Consider the following 25825-nt stretch of genomic DNA (forward strand, 5'->3'; position numbering starts at 1 on the left):
GGAGAGGCATAGGGCACCAGGAAGCTTCAGGTTACAGAGAAGTTACTGCTAGAAAAGTAGTAATTCATATAGCGACTGGTGCCAGTGGAAGAGTCTCTGGCTCTGTACTAATATGGAAAGGTGCGCTGAAGGCAAGATCCCATCTAGCTAAACCACCAGGATGTGAAAGGAAAAGACCAAACAAACAAGTTCTCTGCTCCTAGAAAGCAAATGCCTAGTGGAGGGTTAAACCAGCGTCAGCACAGAGAAGCTATTGCAACTAAGGTCCAAAGAGGCCATATACCCACCCTTTTATTCAATATGTTCTTTATTTACATTTCAAATGTTATCCCCTTTCCAGGTCTCCCCTCCAGAAGCCTCCTACCACATCCCCCCTCCCCCTGCCTCTATGAAGGTGCTCCCCCACCTACCCACCCACTCCCACCTCCCAGCCCTGGCTACTACACTGGGGCATCAAGCCCTCAGGCCCAAGGGCCACTCTTCCCACTGATGTCCCACAAGGCCATCCTCTGCCACATATTTGGCCAGGGACACGGGTCCCTCTACGTGTATTCTTTGGTTGGTGGTCGAGTCTCCAGGAGCTCCAGAGGGTCTGGCCAGTTGACACTGTTGCTCCCCCAATGGGGCTTCAACCCCCCTCAGTTCCTTCAGTCCCTCTCCAATTCCTCCATTAGGGACCCCTCACTCAGTCCAATGGCTGGCTGCGAGCACCCACCTATGTATTTGTCAGGCTCTGGCAGAGTCTCTCAGGAGACAGTCACTGTCAGCAAGCACTTCTCGGCATCTGCAATAGCATCTGGGTTTGGTGACTGTGTATAGGATGGATCCCCAGGTGGGTCAGTCTCTGGATGGCCTTTCATTCAGTCTCTGTTCCACACACTTGTCTCCATATTTCCTCCTGTGAGTATTTTGTTCCCACTTCTAAGAAGAACTGAAGCATCCACATTTTGGTCTTCCTTCTTCTTGGGCTTCATATGGTCTGTGAATTGTACCTTGGGTACTCCAAACTTTTGAGCTAATATCCACTTATCAGTGAGTGCATACCATATGTGTTCTTTTGTGACTGGGTTACCTCACTCAGGATGATATTTTCAAGTTCCATCCAGTTGCCTGTGAATTTCATGAAGTCATTGTTTTTAATAGGTGAGTAGTACTCCATTGTGTAAATGTACCACATTTTCTGTATCCATTCCTCTGTTGAGGGACATCTGGGTTGTTTCCAACTTCTGGCTATTATGAATATGGCTGCTATGAACATAGTAGAGCATGTGTCTTTATTACATGTTGGAGTGGTATAGATGGGTCTAAAGAGGCCATATTTTAAAGACAATAAAAATGTAAGATTGGGGAGGGGGACCATGAGTTCTTCCTTTAGAGAGCTGCAGAGGTAGGTAGCACATGGCTGAGTCTACTTCCTTGCAAGCAGGCCTTGAAAGGTCACTGAATTAAGCTATGGAAATAAAAGTCTGGATTGTGATGGATACTCTATGATGTTGAAGATGCCACAGCCATGAGAAGTCTCCCTAGGAGGGCTAAACAGAGGGACCCGAAACAGCTCAAAAGAGATGCATGTTGCAGGCACCAAAGCTGGAGGGGCACTGCCACCTAAACCCTTACAAAGTGAAGCCCTAGATACTGTACATCTAGCAACAGGACTTAATGTGTGCCTTGCTGGGTTTTAATCTTGATTTAGTATTTCCTTAGGATCTCCCTATGTCTCCCTTTGGGAAGAGGAATATATACTCTGCCACAGTATGTCAGAAGTATGTAATGATGTTTTTTATTTGCTTGCTAGTTTTTTTTTTTTTTTCAAATTTTATGGCTTGAAGTGTCACAATTAACAGATTACCTTAAGTCTCAGAGGAGATCCTAGACTTGGACTTTTGAACAGTATCTGGGCTGTCAAAAAGTATGACAGCTTATGAAGTTGTGCTCAGTGTAATTTGCATCATATAATGGCTATGAGCCTATATGTGTATTCAGAATTAATATTGTGAAAATGGCTATATCACCAAAAGCAATGTACAAATTCAATGAAATTCTATTTTAATGATATTCTGGGTCAACTTGGTCAGTCACTGGGCAAGGGAGCTGTTGTGTAAGCCTGGGCCTAGTAACCTAAGGTAAATCCCTGGAAACCCTTAAAGGCAAAAGGAGAGAAGGGACTCTACAAAGCTCTTGTATATTATATACTGTGGTGCATATGTGAGCACGGACACAGATACCTGATAAATAGAAATGTTTTTAATTCCAATGACAGTTTTCAGAATACTAGAGAATTAATATGGAAACCCAAAACTCTAAATACCTAAAGCAATCCTCGGCAGAGAAAGAGCAATGCTAGAGATACCTCAGTCCCCAATCTTAATCCATTAAACAGCCACAATAACAAGAATCTGATAAAACAGACATGTACACCAAGAGACTAGAATGGAAGACCAGATAAAAACCCATATAGTTACTGCTACCTAATTCTGAACAAAAGCCGTCAAAAATATAAATTGGAGAAAAGATAGCTTCTTTAATACATGATTCTGGGAAAATTGAATTTCCTCACGTACAAGAATGAAATTAGATCCATCTTTTAACTTATATGAGAATTAATTCAGGATGGATCAAAGAGAAGTTCTGTTCTTCCAAAGAATCCAGATTCAGTTCCCAGCACTGATACTGAGTGGCTCATAACAACCTGTACTTCCAGCTCCAGAGGACCCAATATTTATCTTCTGGTGTTCACAAGCACATGGCATACATACACACACATAACACAAAAGAAAACTTTTAATCAAACTTCTAGAAGAAAACAGGTAAAACAATATCATTTATAGATAGAAAAATTCTTTAAAGGGAAAAGAAACTCTGTGCTGGCTAGGTTTATGACAACTTGGCACAAGCTAGGGTAGGGGCAGGGTACAGGGTCAACTGAAAAAGAAAAAAAAAGCCTCCATAAGATCAGGCTGTAGGCAAATCTGTAGGGCATTTTCTTAATTAGTGACTGACTGGGGAAGGCCCCAGCTCATTGTGAATTGTGACAATCCCTGGGCTATTTAGTGATCCTGGGTTCTATAAGAAAGCAGGCTAAACAAACCAAAGGGAGCAAGTCAGTTGACAGCACTTCTCCATGGCCTGTGCATCAGCTCCTGCCTCCAGCTTCCTGCACTGCTGACTTCCTGTGCTGATTTCCTTCAATGATGAGCAGTGCTATGGAAGTATAAGCCAAACAAACCCTTTCCTCCTCAACTTGCTTTTTCCTCATGGTGTTGCATCTCAGCAATAATAACCCTGACTATAAAACAGACTTCAATAGGAAAAGAAATACTTGCAGCAATTGACAATGGGCCTGCATGAAGGTAAAAAGAATGGGAGAGAAAATTTGCAAAGTATGTATTTAACAAGGATGAATAAAAAACCTCTAAGGAGGAACCATACAACCAAACAAACAACAAAAAACAAACAAAAGACCCATAAAATATAATCAACAAATGGGCTGATGAACTAAAGAGACAGTTCTCGAGGAAGAAATAAAACTGGGTAAGTATCTGAAAGTGTTGAAATATCATCAGCCATCAGGAGAACCCTAATAAAAATTTCTACAGGTCTCCATCAAACCACAAAGGGAACAGCTATCATCAAGAAACCAGTTCTAGGAACTGCTGAGGGCTATGCAGAAAGAGGAACACTTGCACATTACTGGAGGGAAGGCTAAGCAGGCACAGTTATTTCAGCAGTCAGTATAGAGGATGCCTGAGAACTGGGGAGACAATTCAGCACGTAAAGGTACTTACAATGTTTGACAACACAACTTCTGTCAACAGAACTCACAAGGTGGGAAAAGAGAACCAACTCTTTCAAGTATCCTCTGACCTCCACCATGTGTATCGTGGCACATTCATAACCACCCACATACACAACACATGCAGATATGCACACGCATGGGCACACACACACACACACACCCCAAAATAAACAAGTTTTAAACCCTAAACTGTAGGAAGTGCTGAGTATATACTCAAAAGATTCTAAGTCATCACACCAAAGAGATAATTACATGTCCATGTTCATTACTACTCTGTTTCTAACAGCTGAGATATGAAATCAGTTTATACATTCACCGAGAGGTGTTTGGAAAAAGAAAATTTGGTAATGTATAGAATAGAATTTTATACACTGGTAAAGAGGAACAAAACGTCGCTTCCAGAAAAGACATATAGAGCTTGAAAGCATTACATTAAGCAAAATTAAGTCAAATTCACAAAAACAAATAATTTTCATATGCAGAATTTATACTTGTATGTAAGATATGAAAGTAGAAAGAGATTATATTATGACAGGGAAAGAAGAGGTCTGAAGGTCTAAGAGGGTAATGTAATATATACAACATGAAAACAGAATGAGGAACTATTTGGCAGGAGGAATTGAGAAGTTCACAGTAAAAGGAAATGAAAGAACTGGAGAGATGGCTCAGCAGTTAAGAGCACTGGCTACTGTTGCAGAGGATCCAGGTTCAATTCCTAGCACCCACTTGGTAGCTCACAACATCTATAACTCCAGTTTTAAAGGATCTGATGCCCTTTTCTGGCCTCTAAGGGCACTAGACACACATGTACATGCAAGCAAAGCATTCATATAATCTATAAATAACTAATGTTTAAAAGAATAAAGTATAGTAATACATATCAGACATATATAAGATATATGCATATAATGAAACACATATGCTTACTTGAAAAATTTGCCACTTACTCTCTATGAAATATGCCTCTTCATGTTGTCAGTAAGCCTCATTTAGAAACCTTGCCTAATTCCTTATTCTCCTTAATATTCTATAAATAAGACTAGGAAAGGCAGTCACAAGCATATGATACAAAGATCTAATAATATTCAACCTACAAATATACTCATTTAATGTTTACATGACCTAGTTTTCAGTGTTTCTCACTAGGAAGACAACATGTTGACTTGCTTATCAAACCATTTTACCACTAAAATAGAGAAACATTAAGTTGTTGTTATTATTATTATGTATGTTTCAAAAATCTCTTAATGTACAATCAAGACAGACTCAAGATAGTATTTTCATTTCAAAAGTAATAATGTATTTAGGCTGAAACTATTGAGTTTCACCTAAAGATGGTCTAAGCTAATATGGTACAGGTCCCATCAAGGAGTTGAAAGAAAGTCAATCTGTAAGCAGAAGGATAAACTGGAGACCAGTCACAAGAGACTGACTTTTCCATACACCAGAATGAAATAACTCAATGATCAAAGGGAGAGCAGCATCAGGAAACCCAGGAGAGTACTCAAAAAGTTCACAGTGAACTGGGCTTGGTGGCACACACCTATAACCCCAGCACTGGCAGGCCCAGGCAGGTCAGGCAAATAGTTTCCAGCTTTCTAGACCATTATCTCCCCTCAAGAGTTCTTCCACATCCTCTAGTTCAAGTTGTCAGCATGCTGTATGGGCCATTTCAAGACCTGTCAGCATCTCAGCTCCATCTCCAGTTGTATTCCCCTTTAAACAACTTTTTTTTTAATTCTAGTCTCCATGGTTATTCAAATAATTCAAGTCAGTCCTTCCTTCTGATGTTTTTAAATACTGTTCACTCTGTCTAAAACACCTTGAGGCCTTTTATCCATCTTGCCAATTGCCGTTCCTTAAAGACAGCTCATGTGAAGAGCTGTCTCCGTTCAAAACTACTGTTAGAGGACCCTCACCATATGTTATTGTAACACCAAATCACTAAATGTGATCACTGTACTGACAGAACTGTTCACTTTTTCATTCCTTAATTAATACACTGGGTATTTGTTGTTGTTGCTGTTGTTGTTTTTAGTCTGGGGTCCAATTCAGGGCCGTAGTGGGCTCTACTACCAAGCTACATCACTAGCATTGTTACACTACAGTATTAAAAGATAAGAACCATGAGTTGGTTTTCCCCCAATTCCCAGGAACTAGCACAGTATACTCAGACTTCATGTACTCCCACGGAAAACATGATTAGTAGTTTATACTTCAACGAAGTGTGCTGTGGTAGAAAGGTACAAATTAAGCTCTGGCCATAACTAAGTGGACCTCACTAATTATGAGAGTCCAATGAAGGTGGCAGCAATTTAGACATATCTAAAGCTTTAATCTAGTTTTTGTTTCTATGAATTCTTCTAAGAGAGACATTCAAACATATATTTATGCTAGCCCTACCTCATCTTTTACATGCTCCTATGGAGATTTTCTTTTATGAGAACAGTAAAAGCCGTAAGGAACCTGTTTTTTCCTCTCAACTCCACTGTCCTGATTTTCATCCCCCGAGGCACTCATTCTCTTGGTGGCTGCTTCTCTGCTGTTGCTGCACTTCCTTCTGTCTACAGCTCAAATCCAGAAAGGGTCTTACAGAGGGGAGGAGAGGAGATCAAATACCCATTAACTTTTTCCCTATAGGCTTCTCTCCAAACCAGTCTTCACTTACTCCTCCTCCTCCTCTTTCACGTGCAGACCTCTCTCGTCTTAGTTATGGGTTCTATTGCTGGGATGAAACACCATGACCAAAAGCAAACTAGGGAAGAATGGGTTTATTCAACTTATGCTTCCATATTGCTGTTTATCACCGAAGGAAGTCAGGACAGGAACTCAAACAGGGCTGGGACCTAAAGTGGGAAGCAGATCTAGAGGCAACAAAGGAGTGCTGCTTACTGGCTTGCTCTTCAGGATTTGCTCAGCCTGTTTTCTTACAGAACCCAGGACCTGGTACCAGCCCAGGGATGGCACCACTCACTATATGTTGAGCCCTCCCACATCAATCACTAATTAGAAAAATGCCCTACAGCCTGATCTTATAGAGGAATTTTCTCAATTGAAGGTCTTCCTTACAGAAAACTCTAGTTTGTGTCAAATTGGCCTAAAACTAGACAGCAGACTTGATAATTCTGGACAGATGCAAACATAAAATAAGAGAGCTTTATTCTTTTTCCTTCATTAAAAAAATCTACACAGTAATTTAAAAACAAAGTTTCCAACTTTTATCATCATCATCATCATCATTATTATTATTATTATATATTATATATATATATATTATTATTATATAGAGAAAAGACTGTTCCCCAGTAAAGCACAGAAATGTGTCCTTGTACAGAATGCTAGAGAAAAGACTGTTCCCCAGTAAAGCACAGAAATGTGTCCTTGTACAGAATGCTCATATAGGAGTCAGCTCCCTTAAGGTCTGGTGAACACTGAGGCAGTCTGTACAGTACACAACTCTTCAGGTCCTGCAGGAGGCTGTTGCTGCTAGATACTAAAATCAAATGAAAGGAGTTATGAAGAGATAACTTACAGGAGGCAGCTACAAACTGACTCTTGAAATATAAGCTGTTTATCATTCTGAGATTAAGCCATCCGTACATTTTAAAATACAATAAAACAATCTGTTTTTTCATCTGCTAGTGTATTGGGGAAAATCAATATTATATTAATTAAAATGCTTTCTTGATTTATATTTATGAATAATTTGAAAGGCACACAAGTAAGCTATGTGATCAGAAATTTATATTCTATGTGATTCATAATGAAAACAAAAAATTCTATTTGAAGAAAAGTTAGTAAAGATGGCAAAGCTTTTTTAATGTCTATACTGCTTAATATTCTCTTGTCTAGATTCTTTCAGGAGTATTGATTATTTGTGTATTACCTCAACTGCAGCACAGATATTTTAGATTAACTTAGTGATATTCTAATACATGTAGGGTTCCAAGTTTGACTTGTGACTCCTGGCTAAGGTATTTTAAAAGATTCACCATCAGGCTCGGCTCTGTAGTGATAGGAAAGGGGCACTGAAAACTGTCAGCCTATGGCATCACAGCCAATGCTAATCAGAGAGTGTGACAAGTCCTTCACCCTCAGAAGTATTACAGTCTAGACGTTAACAAGGTAGGGAGTAACCCACCTCCATGGATTCTTTAATTTAAAGCCATGACTACTAGGTATTAGTCCAAGAACCAAAAAGGATACAAAGAATTGTAAAAAATACAAATCCAAAGTGTTCAGGTACTAGTTGAAAGTGTTCAGGTACTAGTTGAAAGGTAAATTAAACATAACGTACGTAATTTCCTAACGACTGAAAGGAATGCTGCACGCAGCTATAGCACAGGCACCTGGTAAGTCAGTTTCTCAACAGCTGGTATCAAGGGTTTCAAAGTAGTCTAGGCTCACCTTCTCTTAGCAGTTATACCCAGAACTTACAATATCTCTATTTACTGAGTACCTCAGAGGTAACAGGTCCAGTTTCAAGTATAATGTATGCTTATGAATGTGGTGGTGTGAATGGAAATGCCCTCCACAGTCCCACAGGGAGTAGCACTATAAGGTCTTGTTGGAGTAAGCATGGCCTTGTAAGAGTATATCACTGGGGTGGGCTTTGAGCTCTCAGAAGCTCAAACCAGGCCTAGTGGCTCACTGTATCTTCCTGTTGCCTTCAAATCCAAATATAGAACCCTCAGCTACCTCTCCAACATCCTGTCTACCTGAATGCCACCATGCTTCCCACCTTGACAATAATAGACTAAACATCTAACCTACAAGCCAGCCCCAATTAAATGTTTTCCTTTATAAGAGCTGTCATGTTCATGGTGTCTCTAAACAGCAATAAGACCCTAAGTAAGGCAGTTATTCTTACCCTGACCTAATACTGATGGGAACAAGAGCTGAACTAATATGAAATGTATTACTGAACTTAAATAACCTGCAGCACCTTATACCAAGCTACTAAGAAACAGCTAATGTTTAACTCAGCTTCTCTAACTCCAAAGACACTGACTTTTTGTTTGTCTGTTTGCTGACAGGATCTTACTATCTCAGTGATAAGGGTACTGAGCTGTTGGAAAGGTTGGCTTGTTCTGATGGACAAAGGGGGACTTCTGTCCTATGACACTGCTTATCTCTGGCTTTGTTGGCAATCTTTGGGTAGTGAATTTAAGCAAGTCAAAGACCTGAATCTTCATCATATGACATCATACCACATCCCCTCTTGTCCAAGTTTCCCCTTTTATGATACTAGTGACAATGGATGAAGGGGCCACCCTAACCTTCCTGTAGCCCTCACTTTCATATATGAACACAATGCTCACTAAATGGAGGTTGCTTTGCTCCTCCTCTCAGGGGAATGTGGTGATGTCTGGAGAGATTTCTATTTGTCATGAATCACGGAGGGTAAAAAATCACGAGTGTATAGAAGACAGGGACTCTACTAAACCCACTACAATTCATAGGATGGCTCCCAATAGCTGAAAAATATCCAGTCCAAAATGCTAAGGTGATGTCCAGTAAAGGAAGATTGCAGTGAATGTGGGAAAACATCTGAGCTGAGTTTAAAGCAGTTGGGTTAGAACCACCTGGAGTGAGGGGACAAGGGTGAATCCTAGAGAAGGAAACTCGTGCTGACTAGACAAGACAGGTTTGCAGTTAATAAGCAGACTTTTTAAAAAGCCTGAGGAAGACAGCTACAGTGTAGCTCTTAAAAAGAAAAGCCTGAGGGAACCACACTGGAAATAAAAACAATATTAGAAAACAGAATGGACCTTTGGAGGACTGAAAGACCTGGCTAGAGTCACTTACTTTTTTTGACTAATAAAATGTATACAATAGAATTTTATAGTTAGATCAATCAAGAAAGGAGAAAGAAACTAATTAGAGTTCTACTGCAATAGTTAAATGACTGGAGTACTCAAGCTTGTGATTGTGACACAGGGAGAAAGCACAAGTGCACACACTGTTACCTACCTGGAAAAATAAAAGGCAGATTTTCTCTTTGTTACAGAATGTAGCAAATTATTCCTCTTACCTGTAATGCACTGAAACTGTCCATCTTCTCTTCTTATTGTAAAGGCTTCCCCTGGATTAACTTGTACCAGAATAACCTGGAAACAATGGGAAGAAGAATTCATCAAAATGATAAAAGAATCAATCAGTATAGAAAAATGTGCAGCTAGTACTTGAGCATATGTGAGCTAATAAACCTTAGAAAATTGGAGATACTACATTGTGCTTATTTTAGTATTCAATAGGTCATAATCAGGCTAGAAAGAAAGAAAACAAAACAAAAAAAAATAACCTAATGGCAAATTTACTGAGAAGTAAAAAATTTCACTCAGTAAAAATGATGGAGTCAAACCTTACAATTGTTGATTACATATTATACTTTAACACAGCACTTAGGAATTGATAAACTGATAATGAGATTCTACTTGAATTAAGAGAAAAAGTTACATGTAAAAATGTGAATTTAATTTCATCATTTATAAGTAAACTATACTAATTTTCTGACATTTCAAACCTGATAAAACAAAAAACTGGAAAAATGAAATCTAGAGTCCTAAAATCCAGTCAAGATAATGATAAAATTCTTCATTTCATTATCTGTGCAGAATTGATTTCTCTGCTAAGTTTTCTATAACACTGTGATATTCTAAAAGAACTTCCATGTTACACTACTCAAGTATCCCGTCCCGGGAGCACCTCACTGCATCACCAGCTAATCAGTCCTCCCTTAGATGAGGAGTGCTGGCAGCCCTCACCTTAATGTTTCCATTAATGTAGACAACAAAGTTAGCTTGATTTCCTTATGACAGAGATGTAGAAAACAAACCCTGGTGCCCTTTACTCTATTACCTTAAAGTTCTCTCCTATGTTACACCCCCTCTCACAGTCTGGAAGCACACCCTTTCACTGCATCTTGAATATGCCTCAAGTTGTAGCATTATACTGTTTGATGCTGTAGCAGATCTTAATTTGCTGGTTTTTCAGTGCTGGGATCAAACCTGGGCTTTCACACATGATGGACAAGCAACCCACCACTGAGTAAATTGCCTTCCCTGAGAACTGCACTTCTCTGCTTCTCAGCATAAAACTCAGTGTGTTTTATACTAAGTCTTTTGTAAATGGCCTGATTGTGTCACCTTACTATTATTTCCTAGGCTTTCAAGTGTTTCTAGAAATTTGCATGACTGCTCTACATAATTTAGAATAATGTCTTACTATATTCTTATGTTGTAAACATTCTCTCACTTTGTTTTTGCCTTTTACTTTACTAGAATTATTTTCCTATTGTCAATGTTGTCTTTTTCTGTTATATTTTCTATTGTTTCCATATTTAATTTCTTTTATAGTTGTGTGATTTAGTAACAAGAGCCAGATGTATTTATCACACACTTAAAATGTGCTTGTATGTAAGTATGGTGTAAGTAAAATATAGCTAGATTTTAAAAACATCCTAGTACCCCCAAACCCTAACAGTGGAAAATACATCATTAGCAGCTTTTGTGTTTATTTCCCATTACTCCAGTATTCTGGGCATACTGTGTAAAAATAGTATAATTAGTTTTGCCTGTTTAAAAAATTTAAGGTGACTATTAAAGTCTTTTTTTTTTTTTTTTGGTTTCTATTGGGTATTTATTTCATTTACATTTCCAATGCTATCCCAAAAGTTCCCCACCCACTCCCCCACCCACCCACTCCCACTTCTTGGCCCTATCGTTCCCCTGTACTGAGGCATATAAAGTTTGCACGACCAATGGGCCTCTCTTTCCACTGATGGCCGACTAGGCCATCTTCTGATTCATATGCAGCTGGAGACACGAGCTCCGGGGGTTACTGGTTAGTTCATTTTGTTGTTCCACCTATAGGATTGCGGATCCCTTTAGCTCCTTGGGTACTTTCTCTAGCTCCTCCATTGGGGGCCCTGTGATCCATCCAATAGCTGACTGTGAGCATCCAAGTTTTTACATGGTTTGCATTATAATTTCACTGGACAACCTATCCAGAGGATGTATAAATACTTGTTTCTGATTCAACATGACTAGCTGATTTATGTTCCCATCATAATAGGCTGCATCGATCCAAACTGTAACTGGGCAGAAGACATTGTGTCATATTCTGTCGAAGAATCTGCCTTCATTGTGCCTGTGTCCTGAGAACTTAAGTGAGGCTGAATTAGAAAGCAGTGAACTGAGTTATTTGGCAGGAAAGTTTCAAGGCAGAAGAACATTCAGACTGTTCTCTGCTCTTACCCACATCTACCAAAAGAAAGAGCAAAAAGAAGGAAAAGTGTGAAGCTTGGAAAGGAAAGAAGTGTGATCAAGTTTAAAGCCTCAGATGAACAGCTGACTGTGAAGAGGCTAGAATCAATGGAGGGAAACTTCTTGCTCATTAGAACAATAGGAAAGGTGCCCGAAGGAAAGATCCCTACTCACTGAAGGTTTTGTGAAAATACAAACTGATTCTAAATGAGTGAACCTGGACTGAACAGGGTCCCCACTATAGATATTTCCCAAGGACCAACAAATAGAAGATAGTGCAGTTGTGGTCCAAGGGGTACAGGATACATACAGCTCCATCCAGCAACAGAAATGACAGCAATGCCCACAAGGTTCTGGTTTTGCACATGCAAACAATGCAAAGGGTCATGGAGATTTTGACAGTTCTGGAAAACCACTAAGACCAGACAGTATGTGGCAGGGCTACATTCTCTGTAAGGAAACCATGAGAGGCCACTGCATGAAGCTGGGAAGATGAAGATCAAGTTATAATAAAGATCTGGATGTGCAAAGGATCCCAGGGTGCTTGTCAAGGGAAGCTGCAGCACGGTAGTCATAGCTATGTGCTCCAGGCGTCAGAGATAGAGGGATGGGGTTAGTGTTGCCCAAGCCTTTAGAGTCAACCCCTAGATGATTCTATCATCATCATCTTCAGGGTTTAGTTTTTGCCTTAGTGAATTTCAGACTTGCTTTGCTCTAATCCAGTGGTTCTCAACCTGTGGGTCACTACCTGTATTGGAGGGTCTAAGGGCCCTTTCACCAGGGTCACCTAAGACCATCCTGCATATCAGGTATTAACATTAGGATTCATAACTAGCAAAATTAGTTATGAAGTAGGAATGAAAATAATTTTATGGTTGGGGGTCACCACAACATGTATTAAAGGGTTGCAGTGTTAGGAAGGTTGAAAACCACTGGTCTAATCTGTCCTAACCATGTCCCCATTTCTTTTAAAAAAAAAAAACAAAACAGAAATATTTACTCTATTCCATTGTATATTGGAAGCATGCAACTGTGTATCTTAAAAGCTCACAGCTAAGAGATTGTTCAAGTGTTAGAAGAGACTTTGGACTTCTGAGGTGTTTGAGATCATTAAAGAATTTGGGGACGTTTAAAGATGGACTAAAGGCAAACTGCTTTATGAGATGAACATTATTAGACTTTAGGAACCAGAGGTGAAATATTATGCCATAAATTGTCATATATTTGGTTATCAAGTTGAAAGGATGTAAATTTATGGTGGCTGTCTGTACTTATTCAACAAAAATTTATTAACTTCCAAAATTGAAGTTTATCTTATTCTAGGTAGATATAAAAGTGGAAAACAACCAAGCAAGCAGGATGACTCCATAGTGGAGTCTCTCCCTCTAAGGAGATACTGGTGGCAAAAACAAAGTCAGCAAGTCAGCTCTGAAAAGCACTCTGAGCAAGTGTTGCTACAGTGGTGGTCTCAGTGACCCACACCTTACATCCTGCAGTCCTCAGGGTCAAATGCAGGCTTCATCCTGTTATCACAATTACAGACACTGGGCTTTGAGCCCACTGGAAAATTCCCATTGAAACCCATGGGTAACAAGTCCAAATAATCTTTCTGAAGACCGAGAAGTGGAGAAAGAGAGTTCCTGACTACCCCAGTCTTAGCATTATCATAGCTTATTTTGCTGTATAGCTGCTGAATTTCATTTTGTGCTATGAAAGATTTTCTATACGAGTTTTTTGTTTTGTTTTGTTTTGTATTTTTAAATCCATGTTTAGTGCCTCTATGGTTTCTTCTCTTAAAAAATTAATTTTAAAAATTAAATTCTGTCCAAAACAAGTAAATTAAACATCTGGATCTAATGTGAGAAAACATTAGCTAATTATCTAAACAACCTGTCAAAACTATCACTATAATCTCCCATAATGCCTAAAAATGTAGTACATTATCAAGCAATAACTGTTCATACTGAGCCAAACTGTGCTGAGTACCTATGATAAATTGAGTATACTGTGGAGTCTTATAAAATATGAATAGTTTCTATATTAAAATTGTTCACTATAAAACTGACAAAAAGAAACAAAACTAAGAAAATCAAACACAATATACTGAAGCTAATATCCTAATAATAATAAAAAAGAGAAACAATCATATTATAAATTCTAACAAAAGGAGTAAGTAAAGTTTACTTCTTTATTTAAAAATCATTTATTAAAGAGCTACTTTGCAGAGACTAAGAAATAAGGAGGGCTTGGGGAGAGGGTAAGGCATGGATCTCTTTAGGAAAGGAGAACAGATTTTGTGGGGGCACGGGGAGCAGGCTGAGATAAAATGAGGAGGGATGGGGAAAGAATATATGGAGGGAAAAAGTACTGAGAGAGATGACTGGGATTGGGAGACATTTGGGGATCAAGGTAGAAACCTAGTAGAGCAAAACTCCCTGGAATGTACTAGGGTGACCCTAGAGAGGACACCTAGTAATGGGGTATGCAGAACCTGAACTGCCTTCTGTAACCAGACAAGGCTTCCCATGGTGGGACTGGGACACCAACTCAGCCACAAAACCTTCAACCTATAATCTATCCTTGCCTATCAGATGTGCTGGCGTAATGGTGGTACAGAACTTGTAGGAGTGGCCAATCACTGACTGTTCTAACTTGAGGCCCACAGTACGAAAGGGAGCCCGGGCCTGACACTGCTTCAATAGCCAGGAAGCAGAGGCTGGACAGCCCAGAGACTCAGGATAGAACCAAACACAACTGGCAAAAAGACAAATAAAGTCAATGAAACAATTTCTAATGATATTCTGCTATACTTATAGATCAGTGCCTAGCCCATTGCCATCAGTGAGGATTTAACAACTGATGGGAGCGAATACAAAGATCCATAGTCAAACATTTAGCTGGAGCTTACAGAACCCCCGATGAAAAGAGGAAAGAAGTGAAGAAAGAATTGCAGAAGCCAAAGGAGTCAAGAACACGATGAAAATATGGCGCACAAAAATCAACTAGACAGGGCTCATAGAGACTGAACAGGCAAATCACAGAACATGTATGGATCTGTGCTAGGCCCTCTATATATATAATATGTTTGTGTAGTTTGGTGTTCTTGTGGGACTCCTGACAGTGGGAATGGGAGGTGTCTCTGACACTTTGCCTGTTCTTGGAAACCTTCTCCTCCCAATGGGTGGCCTTATCCAGCCTTGACGTTAGAGTTTGCACCTCCTTTTATTGTATCCTGTTATGCCATCTTTAGGTGCTATCCCTGGGAGGGCTCTCTTCTGAAGGGAAAAAGGAGAGTGGAGGAAGGGGAACCTGTAGTTAATATATTGTAAGAGATTAGAATAAATCTGGAGGGAGGGAGGGAGGGAAGGAGGGAGGGAGGGAGGGAGGGAGGGAGGGAGGGAGAGAGAGAGAGAGAGAGAGAGAGAGAGAGAGAGAGAGAGAGAGAGAGAATATGCTATTGTGTAGCAAACACTCTTGTGGTTATGATGATCTCACAGTCTGTGAAGGGGAGAAGGAAATACTTGGCTGCCCAATCTGGGGTGTAATGAGTTAGATGTCAGGGAAAATGTTCAACAGGTAACTCTACAACTTTGAGCCATCACTCCAGGACAATCAGGGACAGTCTTAGAGGAGGTGCATTAAAAAATATGGAGACTCACATAGGCATTACCCTAGAAACCAGTGCTTAATCTGAGATTGTGATCATTTATGGTTTAATTTTAAAGTTTGTATAGTCTGAATTATTTAGAATACTACAAGAAGCCTGCCAGAGGAGAATATGCCTCCAGGGGAGTGCTCTGACCCTGGGACTCGGGGGAGATCACCATTTTCTCTCTAAGGTTCGTCCACTCAGGAGTGCACAGGCTGCAGAAGCTGCAGAGCAGCTGGGACAGGGACCTATATCTGCACCCAGGAGGTGGGGCTGTTCAGCAGCCCTCTGTGCACTGGTCTTGCTAGGAAAGAGCTGGTCTCCCAGGAGTGTTAACACAGGCTTACAGACTCACAGGAGAGACAAGCTCCAGCCAGAGACAGCAAGAACATCTAATACCAGAGATTAGCAGACGGCAAAAGGCAAAGGTAAAAATCTTAACAACAGAAACCAAGACTATTTGGCATCATCAGAACACAGTACTCCTGCCACAGCAAGTCCTGGTACCCCACACACCAGAAAAGCAAGATTTGGATTTAAAGACATATCTCATGATGCTAGTAGAGGATTTTAGGAAGGACATAAATAACTCCCTTAAAGAAATAAAGGAGAACACAGGTAAATGGTTAGAAGCCCTTAAAGAGGAAACACAAAACTCCCCTAAAGAATTACAGGAAAACACAACCAAACAGGTGAAGGAATTGAACAAAACCATACAGGGTCTAAAAGCAGAACTAGAAACAATAAAGAAATCACAAAGGGAGACAACTCTGGAGATAGAAATCCTAGGAAAGAAATCAAGAGCCATAGGTGCAAGCATCACCAACAAAATACAAGATATGGAAGAGAAAATTGCAGGTGCAGAGGATTCCATAGAAAACACTGACACAACAGTCAGAGAAAATGCAAAATGGGAAAATCTCCTAAAACAAAACAAAACAAAATCTAGGAAATCCAGGACACAATGAGAAGACCAAACCTAAGGATAATAGGTATAGATGAGAATGAAGATTTTCAAATTAAAGGGTCAGTAAATATCTTCAACAAAATTATAGAAGAAAACTTCTCTAAACTAAAGAAAGAGATGCCCATGAACATACAAGAACACTACAGAACTCCAAATAGACTGGACCATAAAAGAAATTCCTCCTGACACATAATAATCAAAATACCAAATGCACTAAACAAATATTGAATATTAAAAGCAGTAAGAGAAAAAGGTCAAGTAACATATAAAGGTAGACCGATTAGAATTGCACCAGACTTCTCACCAGAGACTATGAAAAGCCAGAAGATCCTGGACAGATGTCATACAGACCCTAAGAGAATACAAATGCCAGCCCAGGCTACTATACCCTGCAAAACTCTCAATTATCATAGATGGAGAAACCAAAGTATTCCATGACAAAACAAAATTTACACAATATCTTTCCACGAATCCAGGCCTTCAAAAGATAATAAAGGGAAAACTCCAACACAAGGAGGGAAATTATACCCTAGAAAAAGCAAGAAAGTAATCTTTCAACAAACCTAAAAGAAGATACCCACATGAACAGAATTCCAACTCTAAGAACAAAAATAGCAGGAAGCAACAATGACTTTTCCTTAATATCTCTTAATATCAATGGACTCAACTCCCCAATAAAAAGACATAGACTAACAGACTGGCTATGTAAACAGGACCCAACATTTTGCTGCATACAGGAAACCACCTCAGTGACAAAGACAGACACTACCTCAGCGTAAAAGGCTGGAAAACAATTTCCCAAGCAAATGGTCATAAGAAACAAGCTGGGTAGCCATTCTAATATCGAATAAAATCGACTTTCAACCTAAAGTTATCAAAAAAGACAAGGAAGGACACTTCAAACTCATCAAAGGTAAAATCCACCAAGAAGAACTCTCTTATATGAACGTCAATGCAAAAATACTCAATAAAATTTTTGCAAACCGAATCCAAGAACACATTAAAAGGATCATCCATCATGATCAAGTAGGCTTCATCCCAGGGATTCATGGATGGTTCAATATACAGAAATCCATCAATGTAATCCACAAAGAAAAAAAACATATGATCATCTCATTAGATGCTGAGAAAGCATTTGACAAAATCCAACACCCATTCACGATAATAGTCTTGGAAATATCAGGAATTCAAGACCTATACCTAAACATATTAAATGCAATATACAGCAAACCAGTAGCCAATATCAAACTAAATAAGAGAGAAACTAGAAGCAAAATCAGGGACTAGACAAGGCTGTCCACTCTCTCCCTACCTATTCAATATAGTACTTGAAGTCCTAGCCAGAGAAATTAGACAACAAAAGGTGGTCAAAGGGATACAAATTAGAAAGGAATATGTCAAAATATCACTATTTGCAGATGATATGATAGTATACTTAAGTGACCTCAAAAATTCTACCAGAGAACTCTTAAACCTGATAAACAACTTCAGTAAAGTAACTGGATATAAAATTAATGCAAACAAATCAGTGGTCTTTCTCTACACAAAGGATAAACAGGTGGAGAAAGAAATTAGAGAAGCCGGGCGTGGTGGCGCGTGCCTTTAATCCCAGCACTCAGGAGGCAGAGGCAGGTGGATTTCTGAGTTCAAGGCCAGCCTGGTCTACAGCGTGAGTTCCAGGACAGCCAGGGCTATACAGAGAAACCCTGTCTCGAAAAAACTACAAAAAAAAAAAAAAAAAAAAGAAAGAAATTAGAGAAACAACACCCTCACAATAGTCACAAATAATATAAAATATCTTGGTGTGATTTTAACTAAGCAAGTGAAAGATCTGTATGATAAGAACTTCAAACCTATGAAGAAAGAAATCGAAGAAGATCTCAGAAGATGGAAAGATCTCCCATGCTCATGAATTGGCAGGATTAATATAGTAAAACTGGCTATCTTGCTGAAAGCAATCTACAGATTCAATGTAATCCCCATCAAAATTCCAACTCAATTCTTCACTGAGTTCGAAAGGGCAATTTGCAAATTCATCTGGAATACCAAAAACCCAGGATAGCAAAAACTATTCTCAAGGATAAAAGAACCTCTGGTGGAATCACCATGCCTGACCTCAAGCTGTACTACAGAGCAATTGTGATAAAAACTGCATGGTACTGGTATAGTGACAGACAGGTAGATCAATGGAATAAAACTGAAGACCCAGAAATGAACCCAACACACCTATGGTTACTTATCTTTGACAAGGAAGCTAAAACCATCCAATGGAAAGAAGACAGCATCTTCAACGAATGGTGCTGGCTCAACTGGTGGTTAGCATGTAGAAGAATGGGAATTGATCCATTCTTATCTCCTTGTACAAAGCTCAAGTCTAAGTGGATCAAGGAACTCCACATAAAACCAGAGACATGGAAACTTATATAGAGGAGAAAGTGGGGAAGAGCCTTGAAGATATGAGCACAGGGGAAAGATTCCTGAACAGAACCGCAATGGCTTGTGCTGTAAGACCAACAATAGACAAATGGGATCTCATAAAATTGCAAAGCTTCTATAAGGAAAAGGACACTGTCAATAAGACAAAACAGCAACCAACAGATTGGGAAAAATCTTTACCAATCCTAAATCTGATAGGGCACTAATATCTAATATATATAAAGAACTCAAGAAGTTAAACTCCAGAAAACCAAATAACCCTATTAAAAATGGGGTTACAGAGCTAAACAAAGAATTCTAAACTGAGGAATTCTGAATGACTGAGAAGCACCTAAAAAAATGTTCAACATCCTTAAATCATCAGGGAAATGCAAATCAAAACAATCCAGAGATTCCACCTCACACCAGTCAGAATGGCTAAGATCAAAAACTCAGGTGACAGCAGATGCTGGCAAGGATGTGGAGAAAGAGGAACACTCCATTGCTGGTGGGATTGCAAGCTGGTACAACCACTCTGGAAACCAGTTTGGCAGTTTCTCAGAAAAATGGGCATAGTACTACTGGAGGATCCAGCAATGCCTCTCCTGGGAATATAACCAGAAGATGCTCCAACCTGTAATAAGGACACATGCTCTACTATGTTCATAGCAGCCTTATATATAACAGCCAGAACCTGGATAGAACTCAATGTCCCTCAACAGATGAATGGATACAGAAAATGTGATACATTTACCCAATGGAGTACTACCCAGCTATTAAAAACAATGAATTTATGAAATTCTTAATAAACAAACAAAAAAGACAAGGGATACTTCATACTCACCAAAGGTAAAATCTACCAATATGAACTCTCAATTCTGAACATCAATGCTCCAAATGCAAGGGCATCCACAGTCATTAAAGAAACTTTACTAAAGCTCAAAGCACACATTGCATAGCACACAATAATAGTGGGAGACTTCAACACCCTACTCTCTCTCATCAATGGACAGATCCTGGAAACAGAAACTAAACAGAGACACAGTGAAACTATCAGAAGTTATTAAACAAAGGGATTTAACAGATATCTATAGAACATTTTATCCTAAAACAAAAGGATATACCTTCTTCTCGGCACCTCATGGTACCTTCCTGCAAAAGCATATAATCGGTCACAAAACAGGCCTCAACCGATACAAAAATATTGAAATTATCCCATGCATCCTATCAGATCACCATACTGGACTAAAGCTGTTCTTCAATAACAACATAAATAATAGAAAGCCCATATACACATGGAAGAAAATGACAAAGTGGTTAAGAACCACTGCTCTAGATAAACTTACTAATACAGATATTTGAACACCATTAAAGATCATGGAAGTATTATAATAATATATGGAAGAAATTCTAACGAGTAGTAGAAAAGAAAACAAACGCAGAAACTAAAGCTGCACATTTTGGGCAGGAGCTCGGGTAGAGAGCACTTGAGGTTTAATGTTGGAACCCCAGTCAATTTTTTGAAGAGTAAAATGCAGACAAAACTGTACTCAACAAAAGATACTTAGGGAAGGATGAAAAGTTAGTACATTATGGGTCCAATTCAAAACGCTGGAATTGAACCCAAAAAAGTAAAAATAAGGAACAAAATAAGAGCAGAAATAATGAACCAAAAAAGAGAGAGAATAGAGGGTAGATAGTTGCAACCTCATGAAAGGTGCTGGAAGTAACTAGATATCCAAGAAGGGCAAATAGCCAAGATGCTCAAAACATACATGTATGAAAATATCACAATAAACCCAATTATGATATATAATTAATATATGTCAGTAAAGAGTTTAAGAGAAGATTCATAACCCTTGGAAGATTTTAGTCACATATCTAGTTTTAAAATAGGAACTTGTAAGTCTTTCTCTATGTAAGTTTTAGTTCATGGAATATCAAAATGATGGCTCTTCCAACATCTTTCCAATGCTAGCTCCTTGTTCTTACTCTGAATCCTCCGAACAGTATCTGTTCAAACGAATCCTATCTGATCACCAAACTGCAGGAAACACTACCCTGTACATTCTTATCATCACACTGTTGTGTGCCAAGCACTTTTCATTACCTATAACCATTTCTACATGTTTGTTATTTTACAGTATATCATTTCCACAATCATCAGAATGAACAAATACCTTGATCTGTTTTTTTATAAACCTCTGTACTCCAGCACCTGGCTGACAGTATGTTAAGACCTCCATGAAATGAAAAAAAAGGGTGAGCTGGGAAGTCTGCAAAATTCATTCATTCACTTAAACATTTACTAACTCTTATTAACTGTGCAGTGCTGTTCTAGATAATGGGGTCAGAGCAGTAAGCAAAAGAGACAAACAAAAACTGTCTTCATGGTGTATCTAGTAAAGTAAACTACAGGATTCAAGTTATTACACTCAATAACAACAATCAGATAATTATTTTTTAAGAATAATTTGAAAATATATAGCTAAAGAAGTAATACATATAGATGCATGTGTGACTGAGAATCATTCTCACTTTTCCTAACACTGATGATCAAACAAGGGCTACACTGGATGGGTCCCTGCCCACACACTAAGCTACACATAGGTTCCTGCCTACTCAGGTTTCTGGTAAATAATTAAGGTTTGACAAGTCCCAAAATTCAATACTTAACCTATCTTGAAATTATCTTGTTAACATGCCATTTTACATGGATCTTTCACAAACAAAATAGAATCTGCATGATCTCATTATAAATAATAGCATGATGTGGTAAGCAAGAAGAAGGGAAAAGAATGAGATGAGATACAAGCGAAAGACCAGTTATTTTACTTGGTCATTTTCTGTCATTTTTAAAATTCAGACAAAATAGGTTCTAAAAACTGTTTTTAGCATATTTATAACACAACATCTTAATACATACTATGTAATCTATTATAGTACACACAAAAAAATTCCATTAAATGTAACAAAAAAGGGTCAGGATTACAGGGCTGTAAATCTGGCCACTGTGTGTGTGTGTACACATACATACTATATATGTACATACACACAAATTCAGAAAAGTATTTCTATTATTTTAACTTCCTTTATACATAATAAAGAGGCCTATTATAGCTTGATAAGAGTCATGGAAGAGATCAAACCTAATGCATCTTTATAATGAAAAGTGTTGCATGTAATGCCACCTGGGAATCTGAACTAATGAATAAAAGTACAGAGCTGAGCTATCTATGCTTTGTTCAAGTATCTATAAGGTACACTCACTTATTAATAACACTTGCATTCACCTAATAACAAGTGCCACTAACCATCACTAAGTGTACTGTGAAAACACTCCTTTAAATCTAAACAGTGCTGAGTGCACCCAATCCCGGTTAGTTTAAGTCCCTTCCATTTAACATGAGAATGAGAAGCATAAACACCAAACATCTTTCCAGGTCTATCAGATAGAAAGGAGGACACTGACACTTTAAAATCACAGTCTCCTGCAAATAATGTAAAGAGACCAAAAGTCACTCTCTGTAGGGTGAGGAATGTGCCATCTTCTCCTGTGCAAAGCAGCAAAGCAGTGTTCCTGTAAGAAGTGCAATCTCTGGCATATCACCAGGCGGCAATCAGAAACCCACACTATGTTTTTTCTATATAAGGCATGTTAACTTCAAGTCCTAAATGTCAATAACCAATATGGAGTACAATTACAAATATACTTATTTCTCTAAAGGAGAAATCTTAGGATACAAGTCCTTTAAAAACATTTTTTTTTTTTAAGAAAGCCTTACTGTGTAGCCCTAATCCAAGCTTCTTTTACATTTTCTGGGGAGTATGATTTAATTCGGTTGAGAACAATAATACAAGTGAGAATGCCTTCGAGTCTTGACTAATAGTTGATAACATACAATGGCTAACTAAAGGAACAGAGTAGCTGTGATGTTTACATGAGTTACAAAGTGTCAGACGCTCAGACAGTGATTAGCATTTACTAAGCACAACCTAAGCAAGTTACTACGAGAACTGGAAGAGTGTTATCATGTTTTCATCAGTTGCTTGAAGGACTTGCCTCTGGCAGAATGAACCATTTTACACATGAGACCATGTAGGTGAGAACACAAAATTCTTCTGAATTGCTCCAGAATCCATGTTTTCTCCTCTGTGTGTTTCTGGGTCTTAATTCCCTCTTTGTACATGGAAACCAGTGGCATTGCTTTGAGTCTTATACCAGTGATGTTATTCTTAACTATCTGGTAACAATAACAAAGAGCTCACCCATCCTCTAGTTTTCCAGCTATCAATCTCCTCTATTCTTTTCAATCTAGTATTCCAATAATCAATAGCCTCACTTTAATGTCCAAATTCATGAATTATTTAAATACTATTCTCTAGCACAGACATTTAAGATTTTAATTTTTTTGCAGACATTTTTCTAAGTTGGGTGCTCTCAACTTTTATAACTGAGAATTTGGCTTTTTCTAAGAAACCCACGTTGTCTATCAAGGCTCAGACATTCTAAATCATAATTAAATCACCCTTCCTCTGTCTAACACTTGACACACACAACTGTTAACACACTGCCATCCCCACTACAATACAGCACTTCATAAAATGTCACTGTTAATGTTTACAGTTAGACTAGAGTACTGCAGTGACAAAAACAGAAGCTGACAGAAGCACTTGCTAAGTAGTCCAGAGTCACACTGCTCATCTTTTCATTCGGTGGCAACACCAGTTGTACTAGAACTGCAAAGACTGAAATGCCCTTCATTTGTAGTGTCAGATATAAAAGTTTCCTACTTAATGTGGTTACTGAACACTTAAAATAAATTAGGAAAAATGAATTCTGGGTTTGAATTCTGGACTCCTAACACCAACAGTCTGTTTCCAACTATGTTCTGAATTGATTTACCTAAATATATATATAATTTTACTATGTCTGAACTTGAATTTCTCTAAATTCTCTCAGAAATCAAGGAGGTACATTCATTACACAAACTACAGTTAGCTCACAAACAACTCTTTGTTATTTATAGATTACTTAAACACTTATATATCATTAGTGACTTACACAAGTCATTAAATTGACTTGGTAAGAGGAACTCTGAATCAGGCTTTATTGCATTTATCTAGATCCTACCGATCTGTATATAGGCTAGATGATGCAATATTTCATGTCCATAGACTGAGGTTTGAAAAAAAGTAAAGGAAAATTATCAAACTAATATGTTCTAAGGTGGTTTCTAGTTCTATGAAAAAAATGTTAACTTGACACCAATATTCAGACAAGTATGTCTGACACCAATATTTAGACAATAAGACCAGCAAACTATATACACAAACTCTAGTATTTGACACGTAATGAATGATCCTACTGAATGAATTATAAGCCATCTGAGTACGCACAGATATAAACTGTTGTATATGTACCCAAACAGATGAATAGGAGCACACACATATACACACATGTGGGCATTCACACTGTCTATATGCTGTAATATATAAGATAATGTCTTTTTCAACTATTGCCCAAATTATTTTACCTTGACCAAGTCACTGAAGAGGACTCTTTTGGCACTAGGCTGGAAGTGTTAATATTTTGAAGACATAGTGTATGTCAGACTCAGAACTTAATCCTTCAAAACCTTTTTCTGACTTCCTAATATGGCTAAAAACTCTCACAATCACAATTTCATACAGTGTAGTGAAACTCATCACTCTTGATGGTTGTGAATTCTGATTCATATTACAATACACCAGGGAAACAGCAGATAGAAGCACTCTACAAACCTTGACCTAATAAAGTGCTGTAATATTATACAATTAGCAATAAACATAAGCTACGAGCTGACTAATTTTTATATCAACTTGAAAACTAGAATCATCTGAGCAGAGAGAACCTCAACTGAGAAAATGCCTCCATAAACAGACAACTACAGACTAGAGACAACTGGACAGAGTGAAGAGAGTGAGAGATTTTGGAACAGACAGTACTAAATGGGATGTCTTCATCAAACTCAGGGATCAGGGAGCTATGCAGAAGAGGAGACAGAGATTCTAAGAGCCAGAGGGGATGGAGGCCATCAACCATGTCTTGTAGACACAAGAGGAATGATGTGCATATGAACTCCCAAAGCAACTGTGGTAGCATGCACAGGCCCTGCACAGCTCAAGCCAGGGGAGGTATCTATCAGTGTAAGTTCCCACTCCTAACCAAGAAGCTATCTCCAACTGACATGCCCTGTGAAGGAAAAATTCATTTTCTTCAACAGTCTCCATAAGTATGTTAAAAGCACTTAAGGGTAGGCCCCCTGCCCAGCAGATGATGACCAACACAAAATGAATATGATGATATTTTTGGAGACACTTTGTCTCATCACTTCATGCATTTTTGTATTTTTTTGTCTTATAGGTTTCTTTACTTGTGAATTATGGTTTCTGATTGGGAGGGGTGATGTTCCTGTGCTTCTTGTGTTTTCTCTTTGATTATTTCTTTTACTCGGGTTTGTTCCCCCACCCCCACCTTTTTTTTTTTTTTTTTTTTTTTTTTTTTTTTTTTTTTGCCTGTTTTTCAAAAGAGAGAGAAAAAGAAGGTATGGAATTGGTTGGGTGGAGAGGTGAAGGAGGACCTGGAGGAACTGGGGAAGCCATGTACAAAATAACTGTATGGAAAAAATTCTTAATTGAAAAAGAGAAAAGATAGACTATCAGTATGCCTGTAGCACATTTTCTTAATT

General features: G+C 38.5%; 1 protein-coding gene across 7 annotated transcripts in view; it reads right to left on the minus strand.

The window, feature by feature from the left end:
• The window catches only part of Fndc3a (fibronectin type III domain containing 3A), a 152984-nt gene that overhangs the window by 90053 nt on the left and 37106 nt on the right, over nucleotides 1-25825 (minus strand). For all 7 annotated transcript variants that reach the window (XM_021181265.3, XM_021181263.3, XM_029469236.2 and 4 more), the window contains one exon: nucleotides 9831-9906. In XM_021181265.3, coding sequence (XP_021036924.1) covers nucleotides 9831-9906 — 76 coding nt within the window. The remainder of the gene's footprint in view (nucleotides 1-9830; nucleotides 9907-25825) is intronic.

The sequence above is a fragment of the Mus caroli genome, unplaced genomic scaffold (genome assembly GCF_978045245.1).
Source record: "Mus caroli unplaced genomic scaffold, Mus_caroli_1 scaffold_12, whole genome shotgun sequence".
NCBI lineage: Eukaryota > Metazoa > Chordata > Mammalia > Rodentia > Muridae > Mus > Mus caroli.